This window comes from Prinia subflava, chromosome 8 (assembly GCF_021018805.1).
Source record: "Prinia subflava isolate CZ2003 ecotype Zambia chromosome 8, Cam_Psub_1.2, whole genome shotgun sequence".
In the NCBI taxonomy this organism is placed as follows: Eukaryota; Metazoa; Chordata; class Aves; order Passeriformes; family Cisticolidae; genus Prinia; species Prinia subflava.
In genome coordinates, this window is record NC_086254.1 from 6,999,364 (window position 1) to 7,019,172 (window position 19,809).

At 45.6% G+C, this 19,809-nt stretch overlaps 1 protein-coding gene across 3 annotated transcripts in view; it reads right to left on the reverse strand.

Annotated features, from left to right (window-relative positions):
• Window positions 1–1,426: 1,426 nt before the first annotated feature.
• FAM222B (family with sequence similarity 222 member B) overlaps window positions 1,427–19,809 on the reverse strand; it is a 36,415-nt gene continuing 18,032 nt past the window's right edge. For 2 of the 3 annotated variants that reach the window (XM_063402646.1, XM_063402647.1), the window contains exons 2-3: window positions 11,766–11,893; window positions 1,427–5,657 (exon numbers count right to left, since the gene is read on the reverse strand). In XM_063402646.1, coding sequence (XP_063258716.1) covers window positions 4,093–5,657; window positions 11,766–11,847 — 1,647 coding nt within the window. In that variant the 5' untranslated portion in view covers window positions 11,848–11,893 and the 3' untranslated portion in view covers window positions 1,427–4,092. The remainder of the gene's footprint in view (window positions 5,658–11,765; window positions 11,894–19,809) is intronic. The other variant, XM_063402648.1, reaches the window with a different exon arrangement.

Consider the following 19,809-nt stretch of genomic DNA (forward strand, 5'->3'; position numbering starts at 1 on the left):
GTGGGAACAAGGGACTGACACTCAGGTTTGCAGTGAGCACAGGAGATGGGGTTGGAGTTTTGTCCTTCTGAGAGATGGAAGCAAAGATTAAATGAGATGTACAATCCTGGGAGAGGGGAGGAAACCCTGTCAGGTCCCATCTTCTGGAAGGTGACAGCAAATGTAATAAATTCCCTTTAAAATTTTGGCAGGACTCAAATCCCCTCCTCCACTCCTCCTCCTCCTATTTTGAACCATTATTTCAGCACCTTTCTCTTTGAGATTCTTTCTCTGTTTTCCCAAACCTTCCCTCTTACTGGAGCAGTCAGGCAGACTCTGCCCGATACATTCCTATCCCAGAAATCCATGGAGACCCTTCCCCAAATTCCCTCTGGGACAAGCACCTACCCTGTGACTCCATGGCCACCCAAGCCCTGCACACTTGCACTGCATAAAACCAGCAGAAGGGGCAGAGGGACCAGGTCTCTTTTTTTTTTTTTTCCTGTGGAAAAAATAATGATAAAGAAAATTCTAATTGGTACCCGTAGCACAAAAGCAGCAGCCTTTATCATCAGTTCTTGTGGTTTAATGAAATACAGCAGCAATTCCCAGTTCTCTCCCCAGTGATCCCCAGCAAACAGCTCTGTTTGGTTTCCACGGGAGCAGCCCAGGCCCCCAGAGACATGACAAGGAAAGCTTAAAGAAAACTCCCAAGTGTCTTTTATAAAATGTTCAGTTTGGGCTGTAACAAACTGTGGCTGAACAGCTCCAAAGCTTCTGCTCCGAACACAGGACACAGATTCCCTGTGGAAGGTTCACACCATGCTCCTGTTCATCCTTCCTCGAGGTTCTGAAGTGTGTGGGGATGGGGAGGATGGAGCTGCTGCTGAGGGAGGGTGAGGAGCTCAGGAAACACCCGAGCTTCACTCATTCCTCAGGGAGCAGGGCAGGCACCCAGGATCCAGCAGGGAGCAGAGCCTTGTGCTGGAGTCAGAGGTGGGGAAAGCACTGACCCATGGATGGACAGATGGACAGAAAGGTGAGAGGAGCAGCAGTGTGAGCCCCAAAGGTTGGTGACCACCCACAAGGGGCTCCTGGGGGAAGAAACATTCCCGGCCTTTTGGTTCCTCTTAATTCTGCACCAGGCAGAAAGAAAAGACCACAGGAGGTTTCCCCACATTTCCAGGAGAGCAGGGCACAGCTCCTACCACACAAGGCACCACAAGGCTCTTCCCCTCCTCACCCTGGTGACAGTGGCACAGCCAGATCCCCACCCTGTCCCACACCACTGACCCAACCTTCGCTCCCAACATCCCACCTGGGAATGAGCAGGAATGAGTTTCTCTTTAGGGGTGAGCAGGGAAGGATGGAGAGCCCATCGCAACAGGACTCCTGCAAAGGTGAAAAGGGTTGGTTCAAAGAAAAATCTCACTCCCAGACCAAAAGGAAAGGTTTCAGTATATTTTAATAGTAAAATGATTCTTATTTTTTTCAAGCAATGTCCCACCTGGATGAGTCTCAGCAGGATTTTTGCTTCCCGGTCCTGCTGTACCGGGGCAAAGCCTCGGAGGTCGTGGCTGTACCTGTGCAGAACAGTCCCCAAAAACTCACAGCGTGCTGCCAACACCACCAAACACCTCCCAGGCAACCACCACCACGGCACAGGACTCTGCTCAGGCTCTCGGGAGAAGAGCAGGAGTTAAAAATTAGCTTTTAGTAACAGTCTGGGTTAAGATTTGGAGCAGGCTACGGAACAGAGGGGAGGCCAAGGTTTTATTTAGTAAAAAGGAACGGACTCAGGTAGCAGAACACCTTACAGTGGCTGAGTGGGCAGGGAGGGGTGAGGTCAGAGCACAGCCCTCGCTGGGGTTGGGTTTGGGATGGGGGAGACGACGGGGTGACTGAGGGGAAGCAGCTTCAGACTCGAACTCTGGCTCCAACAGAATGGATTCAGAAAAATATTGCATGAAAAGCCTCAGGATTTTCTTTCTTTCATAGATGTATATTTACCAGTTTTCACAAAGACTGCAGGAATACGATTATAAACAATAAATTAGGACTTCATGTTGCTATCATTTGGCATAACACAATCAGGCAATTTTTCCTTTTTTTAAATATAAGGCAACACAAGCCAACACATAATTTAATCCGTCTTTAGTCAAATTGCTTAACTTTGCTCAGGAGTTACCACTAAAGAACGGGTTATAGTACACTTAAAAGAATTTAAATAATGACATAAGTGTACTAACTTACGCAAGGAGTCAGAAACGTACTCTGCTAAGCTTTGAAACCTAAATATTTGTTACAGCCCAGGACTACACATTCTAAATTAAAAAAATACAAATAAATGTTTTCTAATTTTCCCATTTACGAAAAACTTTTAAGAATCTCTAGCCAACTATGACGTCACTTCAAAACTTGTTATTTTTTTTAATTTTTTTTTTTTTAAATTTTGTATGATGTCTTTAAGATTTTTTTTAAACCATGCTCATTAAGGAAAGTTCAAGGAGCAAATACTTAAGGCTTTGTTTTTCCAAGGGCTGTGAGGGAGGCCAGTGGATGGCAGAGGCCAGTGGGTTCACCCATACACAATGCTACTCAAACCCACACTACCAGGCGACATTCATACAGAAATATTACACTTAAAAGTTACAGTGTAGAGCAATATTTTTTAGCCAGTGTACATAGAAAGAATCAATGCATTTATTTTTTTAAATTTTTTCTTCTTCTTCTTTTTTTTGTCTTTTTTTTTTTTTTTAATTTCCAAACTTGATTGTGATCATTATGTTCAAGTATTAGTCTCGTTAACAGAGATGAGGAATTTTCTACTTACAATAAATTTGGCTGTTAGAAAGGAAAGGGATGTTTTGGTACATTGAGGAGAACAAGAGGCTGAGGTTACCCAGTAGTGTCCTACAGTCACTGACTCAACTGGCTGCTGGAAGTGACGTGGGGAAGGAACAGAAGGAGTTAGGCACCGAAACCCTGGGAAAAAGGGATGTTATAAATAGCTTCACTAATTCCCAGGGAGAAGAATTGTTCCATTAAATCCGCTGGGGTGTTTTGATGGAGAGGAACAGGGGACTGTCAATCCCACAGTGGCTTGTGAGAGGAGCTTTGATTCAGAACAACCCCCTCCCATCCCGCAGCGGGACCACGCTCGCTGCTCTGGGGATGGGCTGAGCTGCTTCTCCTCACCCTGACAGTAATTCCATCTTCCAGAGAAGTGGCTGAACCCTTTTTGGAGTTGTTAGTGGGTCTGGATTCCCTTCACATGAGGCTGGCCAGACTCCTAGCAGCGAGGGATTCAGACAACATGAGCTCTGAGGCTGGTGGAAGGGCAGTGGGGAAGGGGAACGTGAAGAAAGGCAGCTCCCCGTGGCTGCCTTCATCCCAAACCCGCTGTTCCCCTCCTCCATACCCCGTCCAGAAAACAGAAAGTGTCCGAAAAATCTGCCAGAGATTTCTGACTTTGGACAAAGTCTAAATGATAAACATGGGCAAGAAACAGCTGAAAAGCTTCTCCCTCTATTAAAGCCTAAATACATACCCCTAGCTGGCTCTTTTCAAACGTAGGCTCTTTTTCAATTACACAGGCCTCTAGACAGTGCAAATGGTCAACGTTTAATGCATTAATGAAATGGGCTTTCGAGTTGAAAATAAGCCCTACTCCCTGACAAAATTCTGTTGCTCTTAATCTTGTGAGGAAATTGAGATGGAAATGGAAGCAGCTACGCTACCTGGCTCTCGTTGGGGCTGGAGAACAGATGCGGCTGCGAAACCCTGCAGCAACTCAACCTCAGTCCAGCGAGGAGCTGCTCAGCAGAAGGCAAAAGAAAGAAGCTGCACAAAGGGGGACTCTGCGGTGAGGAGACAGCTGTGGCGTGAAGTAGTGTAATGAAATTCTTTGACACAAAAGGCATGTTAAATATTTGATGCATAAAGGAGAGAGATAACGTGTAAGCAAAGCTCTTTAAATATACAGTATGTCTTCTTCCAATGGGTACTATAATGATCACACAAGTTTGCAAGTTAAAAACGCCTTGCTTATTAATTAAAATTAAGACTAAAACCTATAATTTTTTTTTTTTTGTCTGTGAAAGTGACTGCAGCCTATCTATACCCTGGGTGTTGAATATGAAGATTTCGACTATCGGTTGGTTCAGGTGCTCGGTTCATGGGAGGCCGATGGACTTTTCCCAGCACGGCCACGCTCTGGTCTCGGAAGCAGGACTGCTGGAAGTCCCCACTTAGGTAATCCATGGTCTGCATCACATTATTCTGGCTGGATGGGCCAGCTCCAGCTCTGTAATGAGTTCCTCCTGCACAATCCAGCGGCGCTCCCGCTGGCTGTCCCCCGTGGAAAGGCATGGCGAGGTCCTGGGACCCAGAGCTGTCACTGTTGGGCGTGGGCAGAATGTTATTCCAGAGGGGCTGGAAATAGTGCCCATTGGTATATGGCAAAGGTCCCTGCAACCCGTTCACAGGCGGAGAAGGCGTAGGCTTCTCGATGGGGGGCTTCAAGCTGAACGACTGGCCCATGCACAGTTCTTGAGGGTAGTTGGAAGTTTTGCCAGGGAAACTCTGCCCTGCAATCTCTCTCTGAGGGTGCTTCCCTGCCAGTCCAGCAGGCCCAGCAGCATCCCCACACATTTGCTGCAGATGTGCAAGCTGGTGCTGGTTCCACGCAACCGATTTGATTTCGTTCTGGTAGGCGGGCGGCACCCTGTTAATATTGACCATGGGCACATTAACAGAGGCAGGAGGAATAGCAGCAGCAGCATGGTCGACAGGGTTTACTACACAGGAAGGCATGGGTGTAGGGACATTGTGAGTAGATACCCTGGTACTTGCATTGATAAGCAGGTTGCGACTTATAGGGCTGGGGTTTGCAATCTGTCCCTCACACACTGAGGTAGTGCTAATGCCAGCTCTGGCCTGGCAGAACTGGTTAATCTGGTGCACAATGCTGCTCAGGTCCGGTGGCTGGTTCTGCTGCAGGGTGGCAGCCATAGAGAGGGGAATGGTTGAGGTAGACACGGTCACATTCGGCGGCGCGTCTGCATCCGGCATCTTTCTGCCTCCATGTAAACCCGGCTGCAGCAGCGGATTCGGGGCGTGCTGCAGGGTCTGGTGTGCCATGGTCTGAGGGTGCTGCAAGCCCTGCGGCTGCTGCATGTTCTGCGGGTGCGGCAGCGCCTGCGGGATCCCCTGAGGGTGCGGTAAGCTGGGTGGCTGTGGAATACCCTGAGGGTGCTGCGGGATGCTCTGGGGGTGCGGCAAAGTCTGTGCATGCTGGAGAGCCTGCTGGCGAGCGAGCGCCTGCGGGTGGGATAAAGTGCTTGGTGCAACGTACGGCGTGGAGGGGGGGTTCATCATCGCCTCCGGCAGCAGGCGCGCGCGCGTCCCGTCAAAGTCCTTGATGATTCCTTTCGCTGGGGATTTCACTATGGCCAGCAGACCCGTTTTTGTGGTGGCCTGAGAGGGGTAGGGGCTGTACCTCTGGCCCGAAGTATCGAGTCCGTTCACAGTACGGCGTATGTGTTTCCTCTGGGGAACCTTGACGCTGTTCGGAAAGATCTTTATAGTCAGTGGATTGTTGGCGACCTTCTTAGCATAAGCATCCAATTCTGCTGGGGTAGGATACTGTGCAGATCTCATTTTCTGTGTAGTGTCCCCTGCGGAGAAAGGAAATTCGTCAGTTCTGGTAAGCAAGGGATCAACCTCAGGGCAAGACAGTCACACAGGGGTAGCAAATCTCCAAGGATTCAAAAGGCAAGGAAGCTTCATTCTGCCAGACCAGCGGGTCATGTGGCAGATACCTCATTCCTTTTATTACCTGGTAACCAACACAAGCCCCAGTTCAGCTTAAGGCAAGACCTGCCCAGGGGAGCAAAACAAAACCATGTTCTCATCAGACTGTGTTTGCAGTTGGACAAAAACAGGTAATGCGTTGTAAACATCAGATTGTCTCCAGCTAGAATATTCCTCACGGCTTGCATTGGTGGGCTGGTTTTTATTCTCTTCATTTAAGCTGCCTCCCCATAGCTCTTCAAACCATTTCTCAGTATTTTTCCATGGAACTCAAAATCAGAAAGATATGAATTAAACATGAAGCCCCTGTAATCCTGAGGTGGGAACCATACTATGGTGGGATGACCCTGGCTGGGCACCAGGTGCCCCCAAAGCTGCTCTGTCACTCCATTCCTCAGCTGGGCAGACAAGAAGAAACACAGGGTCAGAATAAGGAAGGGGAGATATCACTCACCAACTACTGTCATGGGCAAGACTTGGGGAAATTAGTTTAATTTATTACCAGTCCAATCAGAGTAGGGTAATGAGAAATAAAACCAAATCTTAAAACCCCTTCCTTGTACCCCTCCCTTCTTCCTGGGCTCAGCTTCACTCCTGACTTTCTCCACCTCCACAGCTCAGGGAGATGGACACAGCTGCCTCATCATGGTCCTCCCCATGGGCTGCATGGGAATCTCTGCTCTGGTGACTGGAGCACCTTCTCCCCCTCTTTCTGCAGGGCCCTGGGGGTCTGTGCAGAGCTCTTCCTCTCACATACTCTCACTCCTCTCTCCAGCTGCAGTCGCGCAGTTTTTTCCCCCCTCCTTAAATCTGCTGTTGCAGCACTGTGTCCGTCCTGGAGCCAGCTGGCATTGGCTCCATCGGACATGGGGGAAGTTCTTAAGCAGCTCTTGCATCCCCCCACTACCAAACCCTTGCCCTGAAACCCAACCCACATCCAAGCTTCAGCTCAAGCCTCCATTTACACCCCACTCCTTTCCTACGTGCTGACATCTGAAAGCACTTGGAGCGTCTTTCTGTGCATTAGGAAGCTCTTGTCAGCCCAAGCTCAGCAAATGGAAGGAGGCTGATTACTTTATGGCCTGCAATTATTTCTTCAGCTGACTTTTCAGGGTGGCACCTTGCTAAGGACAACATCCCCACATCACATGGCAAAATGATGTGATTATCTCGCAGGATTTAAAACATGCTACTCCACAGACAGAGACAAAAGGCTTCTGGAGACAGAGGTGTGGCTTCACTTCCTCTGATTTACCAGATACCTACCTGGCTCACAAGCTCCAACTGCTTCTGCAAAGAACTTCAGAAATCTAGGGAAATGCATGTGTGTCCCTTGCCATAATCATATTCCAAGCAGAGAGTTGGGCTGTTTCCCACCACAGCTCTGCTGCCAAACTCCTATGGGACTCCTGCTGATTTTATAATCTTCAAATAATGGCTTGCAGCTTTGACAATCCAATTTAGCTTTTGCTTGATTTTTCTCCCCCTCCCCTGCTCTCTTCACCTTGTAAACAGTTCACTGGAAAAAAATGCCCATCCTTTTTCCTAATATTTTCAGCATCCCTATGGTATTTGCTGTGCTGAGAGAAAAGGGAATGTGGCAGCCACCCAAGAACAACCCAGCCCCATATCTGTCCCTCTGACCCAAAGAAATTTAATGCTCCAACAAAGAGCTTGCTGCTCTCAGACAAACAGCCCTTCCTCTTGAAAATCCACCTCTGATTCTTTCAAGCAAATTGCCTCCAAAAGATGAGTACCAGCCACTTCTCCCTGCATCCTGCAGCTTCCCGTTGTCACAGGTGAGGGAGAGCAGCTCTGCTCTAAGAGCTCTCACTTTCAGAAGGGAAAGGTCAGAAAATGGAAAATAGAATGGATACCAAAAGAAAGGTTAATTATAGATGTATTAAAAATATCTTTTGTGAAATAAGAAGCTTTACGAGCAGTTTGTCTTCCATCTCTAGCACAGCTCGTACCACGGCGCCAGTTATACCTGTACTCCCTGTGCTGTCCAGACACTGGCACATATCATCCCTTTCTCTAAATCAAAGGAAATATTAACCCAAACATCCTCTCTGTGCACATCCCTGAACCTGTCTCTGCAGGCAGGTCGTTCATATCTGCCCTTTTGAGCGAGCTGCTGTGCTCCTAACAGAGAGGAGAGCCTCCGAATGGCATTTGCCAGTATTACCTTGCCTCAAAAGCCAAGGGCTTCATGAACTCCCAACCTTTATTTTTAGCATTGCCTGTGCTCATTAAGGTCTGTTTCTTCCCCAAGACATGACCCTGGCAAGCCCCCATGAGCCAGAGATGAACCAAAGGCCAAAGGATCCCATACCTGTCTGTGTTATGGTTTATGTTATGCTTGCAGACACTGCCACATTCTATTTTCAGATGAAAAATTAAGGAGATACTTTAAGATACCTTTGCTGTCAAAATTTCTCAGCCTGGTTTACATTTCTATAGGCAAATCACAAATAAAATGTAACACTAAACAGACACACTGAGTATTCTCTTACCCAATCTGTTACATGGAAGTTTCAGGAAGCAGCTCAAACATGGATGTTTGAACAGGCTGCAGCCATCAGTCAGTCAGACACACCTCTACTCCCAAACCTGGAAGAACTCCTCCCTCTGAGAGAAGACAACCCCTCAGTTAAACTTAAATGACATCTAAGCATCACATCTGGCATCCTACCAAAGGCAAAACCCCTTTTAAAACCCTTGGATGGGATTTTGTGAACCCAACCACCATTCCAAACAGCACCTGCTTTATGTACAGGTAAGATGAAGCTCCTTTTACCCCAGGCTAACTCAGCCATGTTACTCAGGCCTGAAGGTGATGTATTTCTGAGTGCCCCAATGTGCTTTGCTAGTAGTTCCATAGGCAAGATTCCATGACTGTAATAATTAAGGCAGTAAAATATTAGGAGAAAGGCATTACGCTGTGAGCAAGAATCTGAACATACCATACAAATACCCTGCAAACCAATAAAGAACAATTAGTTCTGGTAACTAAGCGAATGGAAAACCTGCTAGAACAGTCTGAAAGAAAATGCTGGTATTGGAATATTATCACTGTGTGCAAGAGCAAGAATTCCAGATCAGGTCATAATAAAATGATGAGGCGACGGCAGAGGAAGAAGCTTCATTAGGAAAACAATGGGATGAGCTCCAGGAAGCTCCCTAATGGTGAATGCAAGGCAGAATACTTTTATTGAAAAGTAATTATTTCGTGTTTATTATAAGGCAAAGCTGTGCATATGAGCAATTACCCCAATAAACTGGTGAGCTGCAAGTTCACAACTCCTGCTAATCCCGTGGCAACCGATTCCTCTTGTTGCACTCCTGGTCTCACCACTGGAGTTATTTTTGTCATGGAATGAGACAGATTTCCCTGCCTCACCTCAGCACTAATGGAACATCTTTTAAGTGCATTTCACATTAAGACTTTAAAACCCACTGCTTTTAAAAGCTGCCTATGGTTAAATTTTTCATTATCATTAAACAAAATACAAACAGGCTGCTACCCTAATGAGAGCTCCAACACCAGGACAAGGCAGAACCAGCTGTGTCCACCTTCTGCATAAACCCCTCAATTTTCAGCAGTTTCTCTAAAGGCTTTACAGGAAGAACCCTCCCAAAAAGGTTCAGTTTAGCTGATGATCCCATATTCAGTCCAACCTCCTCTTCTCTGATGTCCCCTGACAAAAAAATAAATCTGAAGAAGGACCTTTCACTTGATTTTGCACCATTGTCACAGAAAAACGACCTTTTTTTCTCCCCAGAAGGTTTGGCACTGCTGTTATGTCCAACAGCAGCTGCAGACACAACCTGAACAATCTTGCCTCAAATACCCCAATTGACCAGTCAGGTTTATACTGGAGTCACTGGGAGAAGGTGAGAATACTGATACTGGGCCAGTGAGAAATCCCCTGTGTGGAAAAGTGTGAATTCCAGGATTAGCCTGAACTCAGGCTGGAATTCAGCAAAAAAACCTGAAATTGGTAGTCCTTTAGTCATCAGTTTCTAAAGGAAAAAATATGTGCATATTAATCTACCAAACTCCTACTGCACAGACCACTTGTAAGAACAAGCCCCTATCAGAGAGTGAATATTGAAAAAAATAATGTAATTGAGCTAATGGGGATTTTTAAGCACTAATAAAAAGTCTGATCTGGAAAACTACACTTAAAAATTATTAATACAAACACTGTAAGTCTGAAGAAAGGCAATCCTGTGGAGTTCTGTGCCTTTTATAAAAGCAACAGCACTATTATTACAGCCTGCTTCCGCCCCCCATCAAAAGTCACAAGTCACTGTTCATTAGAAAATGCTCATTAACTCAGCTCTGCCCTGGCCAGGGGCTGGGCTACTCATGCATCTCCAGCAGAAGAGAAATGCACCAATTAATTGTGCCCACATCTGCAGCAAGGCTGAGCAAGGTCTGAACCAGCAGCCTCATCTTCCATATAAATCAGAACAAACCCAACAGCTGAGCATTACCATTGCCAGCCCGTGCCTGCCAGCTACTTTATGTCCTAAATTCTTTGAAATGCAGTTCCCAAAGCTCTTCACTGAGCAGGACACAGCAATGCTTTCAGCAGACGGATCTGCAGATCTCTGAGAAATAGCATCAGGTACCATCAGGTGAGAAAAACTGCCCAACGTAGCAGCATGTTGCCTTGTAAAGCTGTAATTAGCAAATACCTGATTTATGCACAGCTGCCCTCACATGAACCTCAGCATTTTGCTTTCAGAACTAAGCTCTGACAAAGAAATCTCACGCAATGCACAGACCTGGGCACGTCCTCACCCCACAGGCTGTCAGCAACGTTCAAACTGGAAATAAGAAAGAGAAAGGAGGGGATGCCCCATCTGATGCCATCACCAATCCTCTGGTGAGTGAAGATTTTTATTGTTGCTGTCATTACAATTACCAATTCCATGGAGTCAGCAGAAGTGCTGTGGGGGAGCTCAGGTGTGTATGTGAACTGTGTCAGTCACTTCTGGCAGAACCACGACCATGAGCAGGTCACCCATAAGTGCAAAATTATCTTCCCTATTTGTTTTCTGTAGCATCACAAGCCTCACTATATGAACAATTTAGCTACAAGTGGACTGTAAGTCACTTGGGTTTAAAAAGCAATGAGTGCCTCAGCAAATTGAGATCTCCCAACACACATTTCAAACACAAGACACAGGTCACAGCCCTAAGAACCAAGTACTCAGACCTTACATAGAAACCTTGGCATTTCTGAAATTTCAGCTGAACAATCAATGTGCTACTTCAGTGATAAAGAGGAGAGACAGAATAAGAGTTAAAAAAACCTCTAGTCAGTAAACTTACATTCCCAAGCACAAGTTGTTCTTAAAAATACCAGTACAACTATGAAAAAAATGACTGAAGTTATCAAAAAAGAATTATCAGAGCACTCTGCAGACATATTTTCAGAGGCACCAAAGAGACATCAGAAAGAAGACGGAAACTTTGAACTTTAGTAATTTGGGCTAGCTCACTAATATTTGCAGTATAAGCCCCAGGTATGTAGAGCAAGAGCTGCTGACCTCAAAAGGTTTGCATTAGACTGATCCAACTTTTATTGGTGTCTACGAGTAATTGCACGAAGGGAAGCGAAGAAGACTGAGGAAAAAGTGTTGAGAAGAAAATCAGCTGGCACACTTTTAGCACAAAACCTTTTTAGCAGAGAGGCACGAATCTCACAGGAATCTCACTTGCTGCATCCTGCTGTGGTTAAAATTAACCTTTGCAGAGCCAGGAACAGAGGAGCTGCACACATGTGAACCTCTACAGCCATTTCTCAGAGCCTTTACTGACAGATGCCTTGAAGGCGTAACAAAAGAAAGACTCCACATTAAACAGTTTTTCCACTGTATCCTAAATGTTTATGTCACAGCGGTACCAGAGCCAGATTTAACAGTTAACCACATCCTGCAGACAAAACATCACTCACATTTCTGAAGTCCAGTGTTCATCTGCGTGTAAGAAAGAAGCTGAAAGGAGAGGTCGCCTGGTCCTGGCAGACAGGCCAGCATGGCAGACAGGCACTAACACAACATGGGGCATTCACTCCTCTGCACACTGCAACAACAGAGAGACAATTCAAAGTTATAATACAAGGAGGAACAGAGAAAAGAAAGCGGCAAAGAGCCATCCCTGGGTGAAGGCCTGACCAAGCACAGATGCACAACCGCTGCTCCAGTCCTGACTGCATCTCCTAACGGCAACGGAAATACTTCAAGAACTGGGTCATCTGCAGGGTTAAAACCAAAATAGCTGCCTCGCTCTCCTCTCCTACTTGACACACTGAGAATAATCCATAGCTCTGTCCTCACTTTTCAAAGGTGGTTGTTATGAATGGTAAAGAAACCGCCATCACTCATTTCACTATGCTGAAACACCCCAGTATCCACCAAGGCAACTTCTCTGGAGAAATCCTGTCAACTGCTCTTTTGCATTTAACAAAAAGGCATGGCATGCATAAATTGAAGGCAAAGTATGCAGCACTCTGCCTTGTGGCAAGATTAAGCTGCATGCTACAGCTTGTAATTTCTGTGGTCCATTAGGCTGAAAGATGAATGGCTACAACTTCCTTCATTTCAGCAGAGACCGAGCTGCTGCGGGGCAGAGAACAGCAAGATGTGCACAAAGGGACTGCAGAGGTGCCACCATCCTCTTCTGTTTGGTCCAGCATTTAAGAAATCAGACTTCAAAATGGAGCACTAAAGCTCTTTGTATATAAACATGGCACAACTCCCTTCAAATCCCACCACTGCTGTGCAAAGAGGGGTCCCAGCAACAAGGCTAACTGGGGCTCAAAGTGTCCAATGTTACTGGAATCACAGAGATTTAAGCTGAAACGAGATCTCTAAAAGGCCATCTGGTCCAAGCCCCTGCTCAAATCCTCCTGGCTGAAGCACTTTAGAAAGTTCTGGGAAACAGGGTAACAGAACCAAGCTGGAGAAATCAGTAGATTTTTTTCTCCTTGTCCAGATGTCCACAAGCATCAGTGCTGCTATACAGAGCAAAACACCTAAGGAGCAGCTAGAAAGGCTTTGGGACGTGTTATATGACCTCCAAAACATGGGAAGAGTTGAAGGATTCAAGACTTGTAAGCTGATTTAGTTTCAGTCATTGTTTCACAAACCCCAATTAAAACAACTGGAGAGGCATTCAAAGATCAAAAGGGGGGGGAAGGAGAAAGCTTGAGCCCAGACATGAGAAGCCACATCCGCCAAAACCTCTCAGAGGCCACTTCTGAAAGGTCTCACTGCTGAGATGGCACAAACAATGCGATGACAGCGATGTGACACCATCAGCACCGCCACCTCCATGCTCCAGAAACCCCCAACAGCAGATTTCTGCAGAGACTTTTTAAAGACTTGAATGCAAAACCCAACCTTAGACCACCAGCACAGGTCAGACTGCCCACGGAACGCTGGCACCAACGGAGTGAACAGCGTGGACTCGAAGCTTTCCTGCAGCACAGTAATTACTCACTGTGTACAGCTCATTAGGTCCATGTTTATGCATCTCCTCAGCTCAACACGCAAAGGTTGATTAAACCAACGGCCAAGAAATCTCATACAAATATTAATTTATGAGAGCTTCTGCATCTTCACGGAGCGAGTGCTCACCGGAGCTGACCGAGTGTGGCTGAGTGAGCCTGCTGGGTGCTGCTGTGACTAACAAAAACAGTTCTGGGCACTGAATGTCAGTCTGACAATCCAGGCTGCTGCCCGTTCACCCTTCCCACGCCGAGTAACACAGACCTGGTGCCGTGAGAAACACAGACACCACCTCACCAAGGTGTGGGGCTGACAGCACAACCACCAGCAGAGCACGTTTGTATCATTCTCCATTTCATTCCTGGGAGACAGCAACAATCTGCACTGCCTCAAGTCCAAGATATGTAAAAACTTGTAAAATAAACCTAAACCTGGTTTTTCTTCTTATTCTCTGAAGGTGATGTAATTCTCAGAGTCTTCCAGAAATGATGGTTGAAGACCTGTCACATCCACAACATCAAGGAATTGCTTGAGGAACTGAAAAGTTGCCCAGCCTTTATAAATGAGATTTAGTCGTGACTGTGGGTACACAACATTCAGTGAAACTTTGCTAACAGCCCGTGGGCAGCAGTTCCTCGTCCCAAATCATGCCCACAGCAAGACCAAAAAGACAAAACAAAAATCCAGCTCCTTTTAATCAGAAGACAAAACCACTGTGAGTTGTCAGAGCTTTACCTGAGTAAGCAACAGAAACACCCACAGTCAGCAAGAAAAAAAAAATAATTGTATTTTCCTTTTTTCCTCATTTCATCAACTTCAGAAGGCTGGCACAAACAAGACCTATTTCTCAGTGAAAAGCAGACAAACAAAATTAAGAGCCTTCACTGTAGACAGAAAAACAGATCACACCATTCCCATATTCATCTAAGCATCCACCTTTTACTCCAGTAACGTTTGACGCCAACCAAGGATTCACTTCGCCTGCAGGCCCCAAGGAGGTCGGTGTCTAAAACATTATTTAATTGACGGCAAGTTTGTGTGCAGCCCTGGAAGAGCCCAGCCGTGCTCTGACTGAGGGAGCAGCATTTCTGGCAGCAAGATGCAGGGAGGTTTTGCTCACCTGCTCCATCATTAACGCTCATTAGAGCCTGAACTGTGACGCGCTCAGAAAGGCTCTTGCTGAAGTGCCCCAGCGAGGTGCACACAGCAATAAACAGGATAATGGCACATTAGGAGAGAGAACAAGTGATTAGGAGTGGTCACAGCATTCACCTCGGAATAGCCAGGCTCCTGCTACATGACAGCAGTGCTTCCTTGAAGGTCAAAATATGTATTTACAGAAGCTTTAGCTCCAGTATGGAGAGCGATGTTTTAGAGAGAGCTATAAAGGCAAGTTGTTCCTGCAGGCAGATAATCGTTTTAGGTAATGACAAAGGTTCATAAAGACTGGGGCAGCAATAATAATTTTAAAGGAAATACTGGACTTACAAAAATAATTTGAAGTGGAAAAAATCACTCCTGTAGCTTGATTTGCAGTAAACAACTTGATGACATCTAGGTCACTGCTGAGCATTAGAAAAAGAAATTCAGACTGATATAGAAGTGCTGACCATAACTCCATCACTGAATTTCTTATTATAATTAAAATCCTGCTTCAGTATTTCTTTTCTATGAAATCAATACTGGTTTTCATAATCGAGATCTCAGTATTTGAAAACAAATGCATTTGAAATATCCTGACAAGCACTCCAGCCATTTTTTCTAGTTAGAAATTAATTAACATTTATTTCATTTGAGATACTCAGCACCTGACCACTACTTCCTGACCTGACTCTTCCCCAGCATGAGCTGGCACGAACAATTCCAACTCACCACCAGCTAAAATGAACTGAAGTCCCTGGCATGGGCTGTATTTGAGATCGAGGTGAGACTGACAGCCAATACTGGCTTGGCCCATCCTGCTTGGGTTTATTCCTTCTAATTAGTCCAGAGCAGGAGATGAACTGAACTTGGCACATCAGGACCTCTCACCAGCAGATCTGGCTCCACGGTGGGGATTTGTGTGGGCACCAGCACCTAAAAAGCTCCAGCCCCTCCAAGAATGAATGGTGTGCTACTGGGGGAACTGGAATGGAGAGGGTTTTTCACTGTATCAGGGTCACTCACACTGTCATCTAAACCAGTCAGCTGCAAACTGGAGAGTGATCTGACCAGTAGGCTGTGGCACCCAGGCATGGAGAGCTGTGAACCATGAAAACCTCAGTTTTTAAACTGCATTTTGAACAGATTTTGCACATTGCCAAATGCAGCACAACGAGCTCTGTCTTGAAACTATATATATAAAAAAAAGATAAAGCCTATCTCTAGAGGAAAACAATCATTAGATTGGAATAAATAAATAAATACCCCTCTTTGAAGTGATTTTAATCTAATCTGGCTGCGGGATATAATCTTAACAGCACACGTACTGCAGGATGCTCCACAAAATAGCAGGTTTAGACATGTGAACAGATTTTTCTTCTCCTAAGATTTATTAATAATTAAATCAAAGCATGCTAAGCTTAAGAGGGATTTGCTGTGCTTGGGATTTGGGGGTAATTGGCACATCCTCACAATGACTATTACGTTCAGCCTTACCTGCACATCATGGTGTTTTCTGGTCCAGGCAGCACAGTGTCCCCTGTCACCACAGGGGCTCACCAGGATGGAAGAGCTCACATCCACCCACTGCCCAGGGACACTCCTGCACAGCTAAGAATCAGTTCCAGTAGAACTTACCACAATATTGCCTTCCTTGACATAAAAGGTTATCATTTTCTGAATTATATTCAACATTTAGTATTTATTGCCTTTGTGCTTCTCAGATTAGGGGATACTTTCATGACCTAGAGTAAAATCTAGGTGTAAAGCAACTACTAGGAAATTTCAAACACAGTTTTATCATCATATAAATGGACCACATATACAGTTATTGCCAAGTTCTCAGCTACACCAGCCTCTGAAGCCTGCGAGTGGCCTTATGAGGTGAGAACACAAAGGAAATAACTCCCCACAAACCACCCCTGGCCACTGAAACATGGGAAACTGAGCTGCTTTAGAGGAAAGCAAGCTGGTGAAGTCTAAAGTTAGGTTCCTGAAAGTAAACACGCATGTTTGAAATTCCACAATTAACTCCGGGCTTGTTCACAAACCCCCAGGCCAGGAGGAAGCGGAGCATCCACCCACACACAAAAGAAAAAGCTCCAAACTATTCCAAGTTTCCAGCACCCTGGGGTCCCGAAAGCCTCTGTGTGAGGGTTGTTAAAGGCTTGTGGCTGCTCTGCTTTGCTCCTCCTCTGCTCTTTAGTCACCAGGTAGCTCCATGAAGTTCTGTATCCACCGTGAAGCTCCAGAGCCATTGGCGGGATTTAGGCAACCCCCCGAGCGCACGCAGCACATGCCAAGCTCTGAACACGTAAATGCTGCAGGCAACAACAAAAACTAACCCGGGCTGTGAAGTTTCTTTGGTACAAACGTCTGCAAGAGCTTGCCAGGAATCATAATTGAATGCGGGCCAATTTTCATGCTCTGAGGGAAGCTCAGTGTGCCATTTCCCCCCTCTGGCAGGCTGCTCAACACCAAGGAGAATAATTCCTTTTCCCTCTCCCAAAGTAACCTAAAATGTTGGGGTTTCAAAGACTTGTTCATGTCAAGGGCAGACACTGAACCCTCCTGCCAACCTCAGCATTCAATACAACTCTTTCCAGGCAGCCATGCTTTGCTTAAAAGTGTCTAGACCCATCCTGCAGGCTTCCTGCCTTTTTCCAGCTCTAAAGCTGCCCTTTATTCTTGGGCACTTACCAGAATGGCCCTTTCCCAGGACTGCTGAAGAGCCAGAGATAAATCTTAGCGTTTCCTGGAAGAAAATTACCAAACCAGCACTGTATTCATCACCGGCTGGTATCGCATCCTCTTAATGCTTTATAAATGGAAAACTGCAAAACAGTGGGCAGAGAAGTTGCCCTCTGAAATGGCAATAAATCACAATAGCATCGAGTGGACTTGGGGATAAATAAATAGGAAACTGAACAATAGAAAGTCGCCTTTTGTAGCATGGGGAGTGCACAGTCAGCACCTGCCAGCACTGGACCTTTGGCTTTCTGCATTCAGGTGGACCTTTTGTGGACCCCTTGCAACAGTTTCTATCAAAATCAATTTTTGCTTCTTGCCATTTAATTAACTATGATTTTGCTTGTAAACCACGTCACCTTTTAGGCTGACCTCCATTTATAATGTTACTCAGGCAACAAAATTAGCTTGGTGGGGAAGGCAGAGAGAATTTAAATGCTGCCATAGCACAGCTCTGCTCCTCTCTCCGAGCTGGGATGATAATGTCCAACAGGGAAGAAAAGGAAGCAGCTTCAGGATAACAGCACTTAAATGGAATATTGTTCACATCACACTCCTCATGCCCAAAGGCTACTACTGAACGCTTCTAGGTGAGCAATTTGGAACAGGATGCAGTGCACTAAAAAAAGCCAAGGAGGCGGCTCTCAGTTCAGGTATTGCCATATGTGACATCAGCTCCATCAAATTCACTCCTCAGATAAAGCAGCAGCCAGCTCAAGGTTATGATCTGAGAGTTTAAAAAGCCTTTTTTTAGGTCTGTCCCAAGAGATTATTTTAAAACACAGTACTACGCATCTGCTGAGGAGTAGAACAGTTGGCTTTAATTGTAAGATGGATTTTTACATAGCTTCTGACCTTTCATCTAATTGAGGCCTGAAGAAGAAAAAAAAGAGGAAAGAAAAGCTATACGTCACTTCAGTTATTAAAATCCATCAAGCTCAGACTTTAGCCTTGGGATAACCACAGCCAAAAAATTGACTTGCAAGTAATTATCACTGCTATCTGCAATAAAAGTTAATTGGACATAATTGAACTAAAGCCCTAATCTGAATGAAGCTGTTGCTGGCAAGAAGCCTGCTCCTGCCTGCACTCTGCAAATGGAACTGCTCGCAGGAAAATGGACAAACATGAGGCTGCTTTACAGTCTGCCCACTGCAAATCGGAGCAGTTCTGCAAACAGCTCGTTAGCTGGGCCAAGATAAAGCCATTATGAGGTGAGCCCGTCCTCACCAAACACACCCCTCAACTACACCCAAACAGGGCGACGGCGCAGAGTTTCAAAAAACAAGTTTCAGTTTTATAGACCTCTTAATTACAGGCACTGAAACATTGGATTCACGTCACCAGACGCCGGTTTTATCAGCCCCTGAACGCTGTCAATACCAGTACAAATAATGTACTTTTTGAGCACGTAAAGATACTGACTCAAAAGGTTTTCAGCGCTGATAATTTACCACCTTCATGCAGTTCAATAGCCTTTCCTGTTGTAGGACCAGCTTCTTTCATCTCTGCAGCAGAGCAGACAATTAGCTGCTTTCTGTGCTCAGCCCATGCAGGTGGCTGGGGGAAGGGAGCCTTCAACTCAATTCCTGCTGATTCGTCCATTTATATTTTGCATTTTTGTTAACTAACAGACCAGAAAGCGGTCGTCAAACCCCATGCTACTCCAGAACTTCTTTACAATTTTAATTATTAACACTCTGTCCTTCACCAAAGCATATCAAAGCACTTAACAAACATTACTGAAGCCACATAACCACTCTGACACAGGCAAAAATTGAACACAACCCCTTTTACAGTTGGCTTCAGGTTTTTTGACTATATTTATGTTAGAACAGTGGTCTCCTGATGATGGACTAGTCTATGACAGGAGGATGGAGGGAAGTGTCTGGCTCACCACAGGTTCCTGACATAATTTTGGATGAAGCATTTAATCACCTCATGCCACGGTCACTCTTTGTTTAAAGGACAGCAGTGGGTGACAGTTTTCTACCACTGAGGACTGTGAAGACAAATGAAACTGCAGAGCATTTAACACCACCTCGACTTCTCTCATCAGGCTTACAAGGTCACGCTCTGGGCAGTCTCCTGGGGACAAATGGACACAGATCACCTTTCCCTGTCCTGAGCACCACTTGCTCACCCCTGCTCCTCTGCATCTTCACAGCTCAGAACTTCTTAGCTCAAGAAAGCTGCAATGAAGAACCAGTGACATCAATTCCCTTTCATGACCCAAATCAGTGGCTTACTTTACTTTGCTCAAAGCCCTCACCTCTTTTTAAGAGTATTTTTAGATTTAACTCTGTATTCTGCAACGTGGCAGGAGCTGACAGACAACACAGGCGTAAAGTAGGTCTTGCCAGGTGTTGCAGGCTGCTCCTAAGGTGAAGGAAAGACGTAGAAAAGACAAGTCAGGACAACTGTAGGGCCTGGCCAAAGCTTCAAATGAGGATTTCTGGCTGTGCTTGAAACACAAATACTAGTGGTCAGTTGTGAGACATATGAGATACTACTTTTACCATGGGAACATATGCAAGAAATATGAAAATCGACCTGCCCGAAGTCAAAAAGCAATTTGAATAACTTTGTATCTGCCTCCTC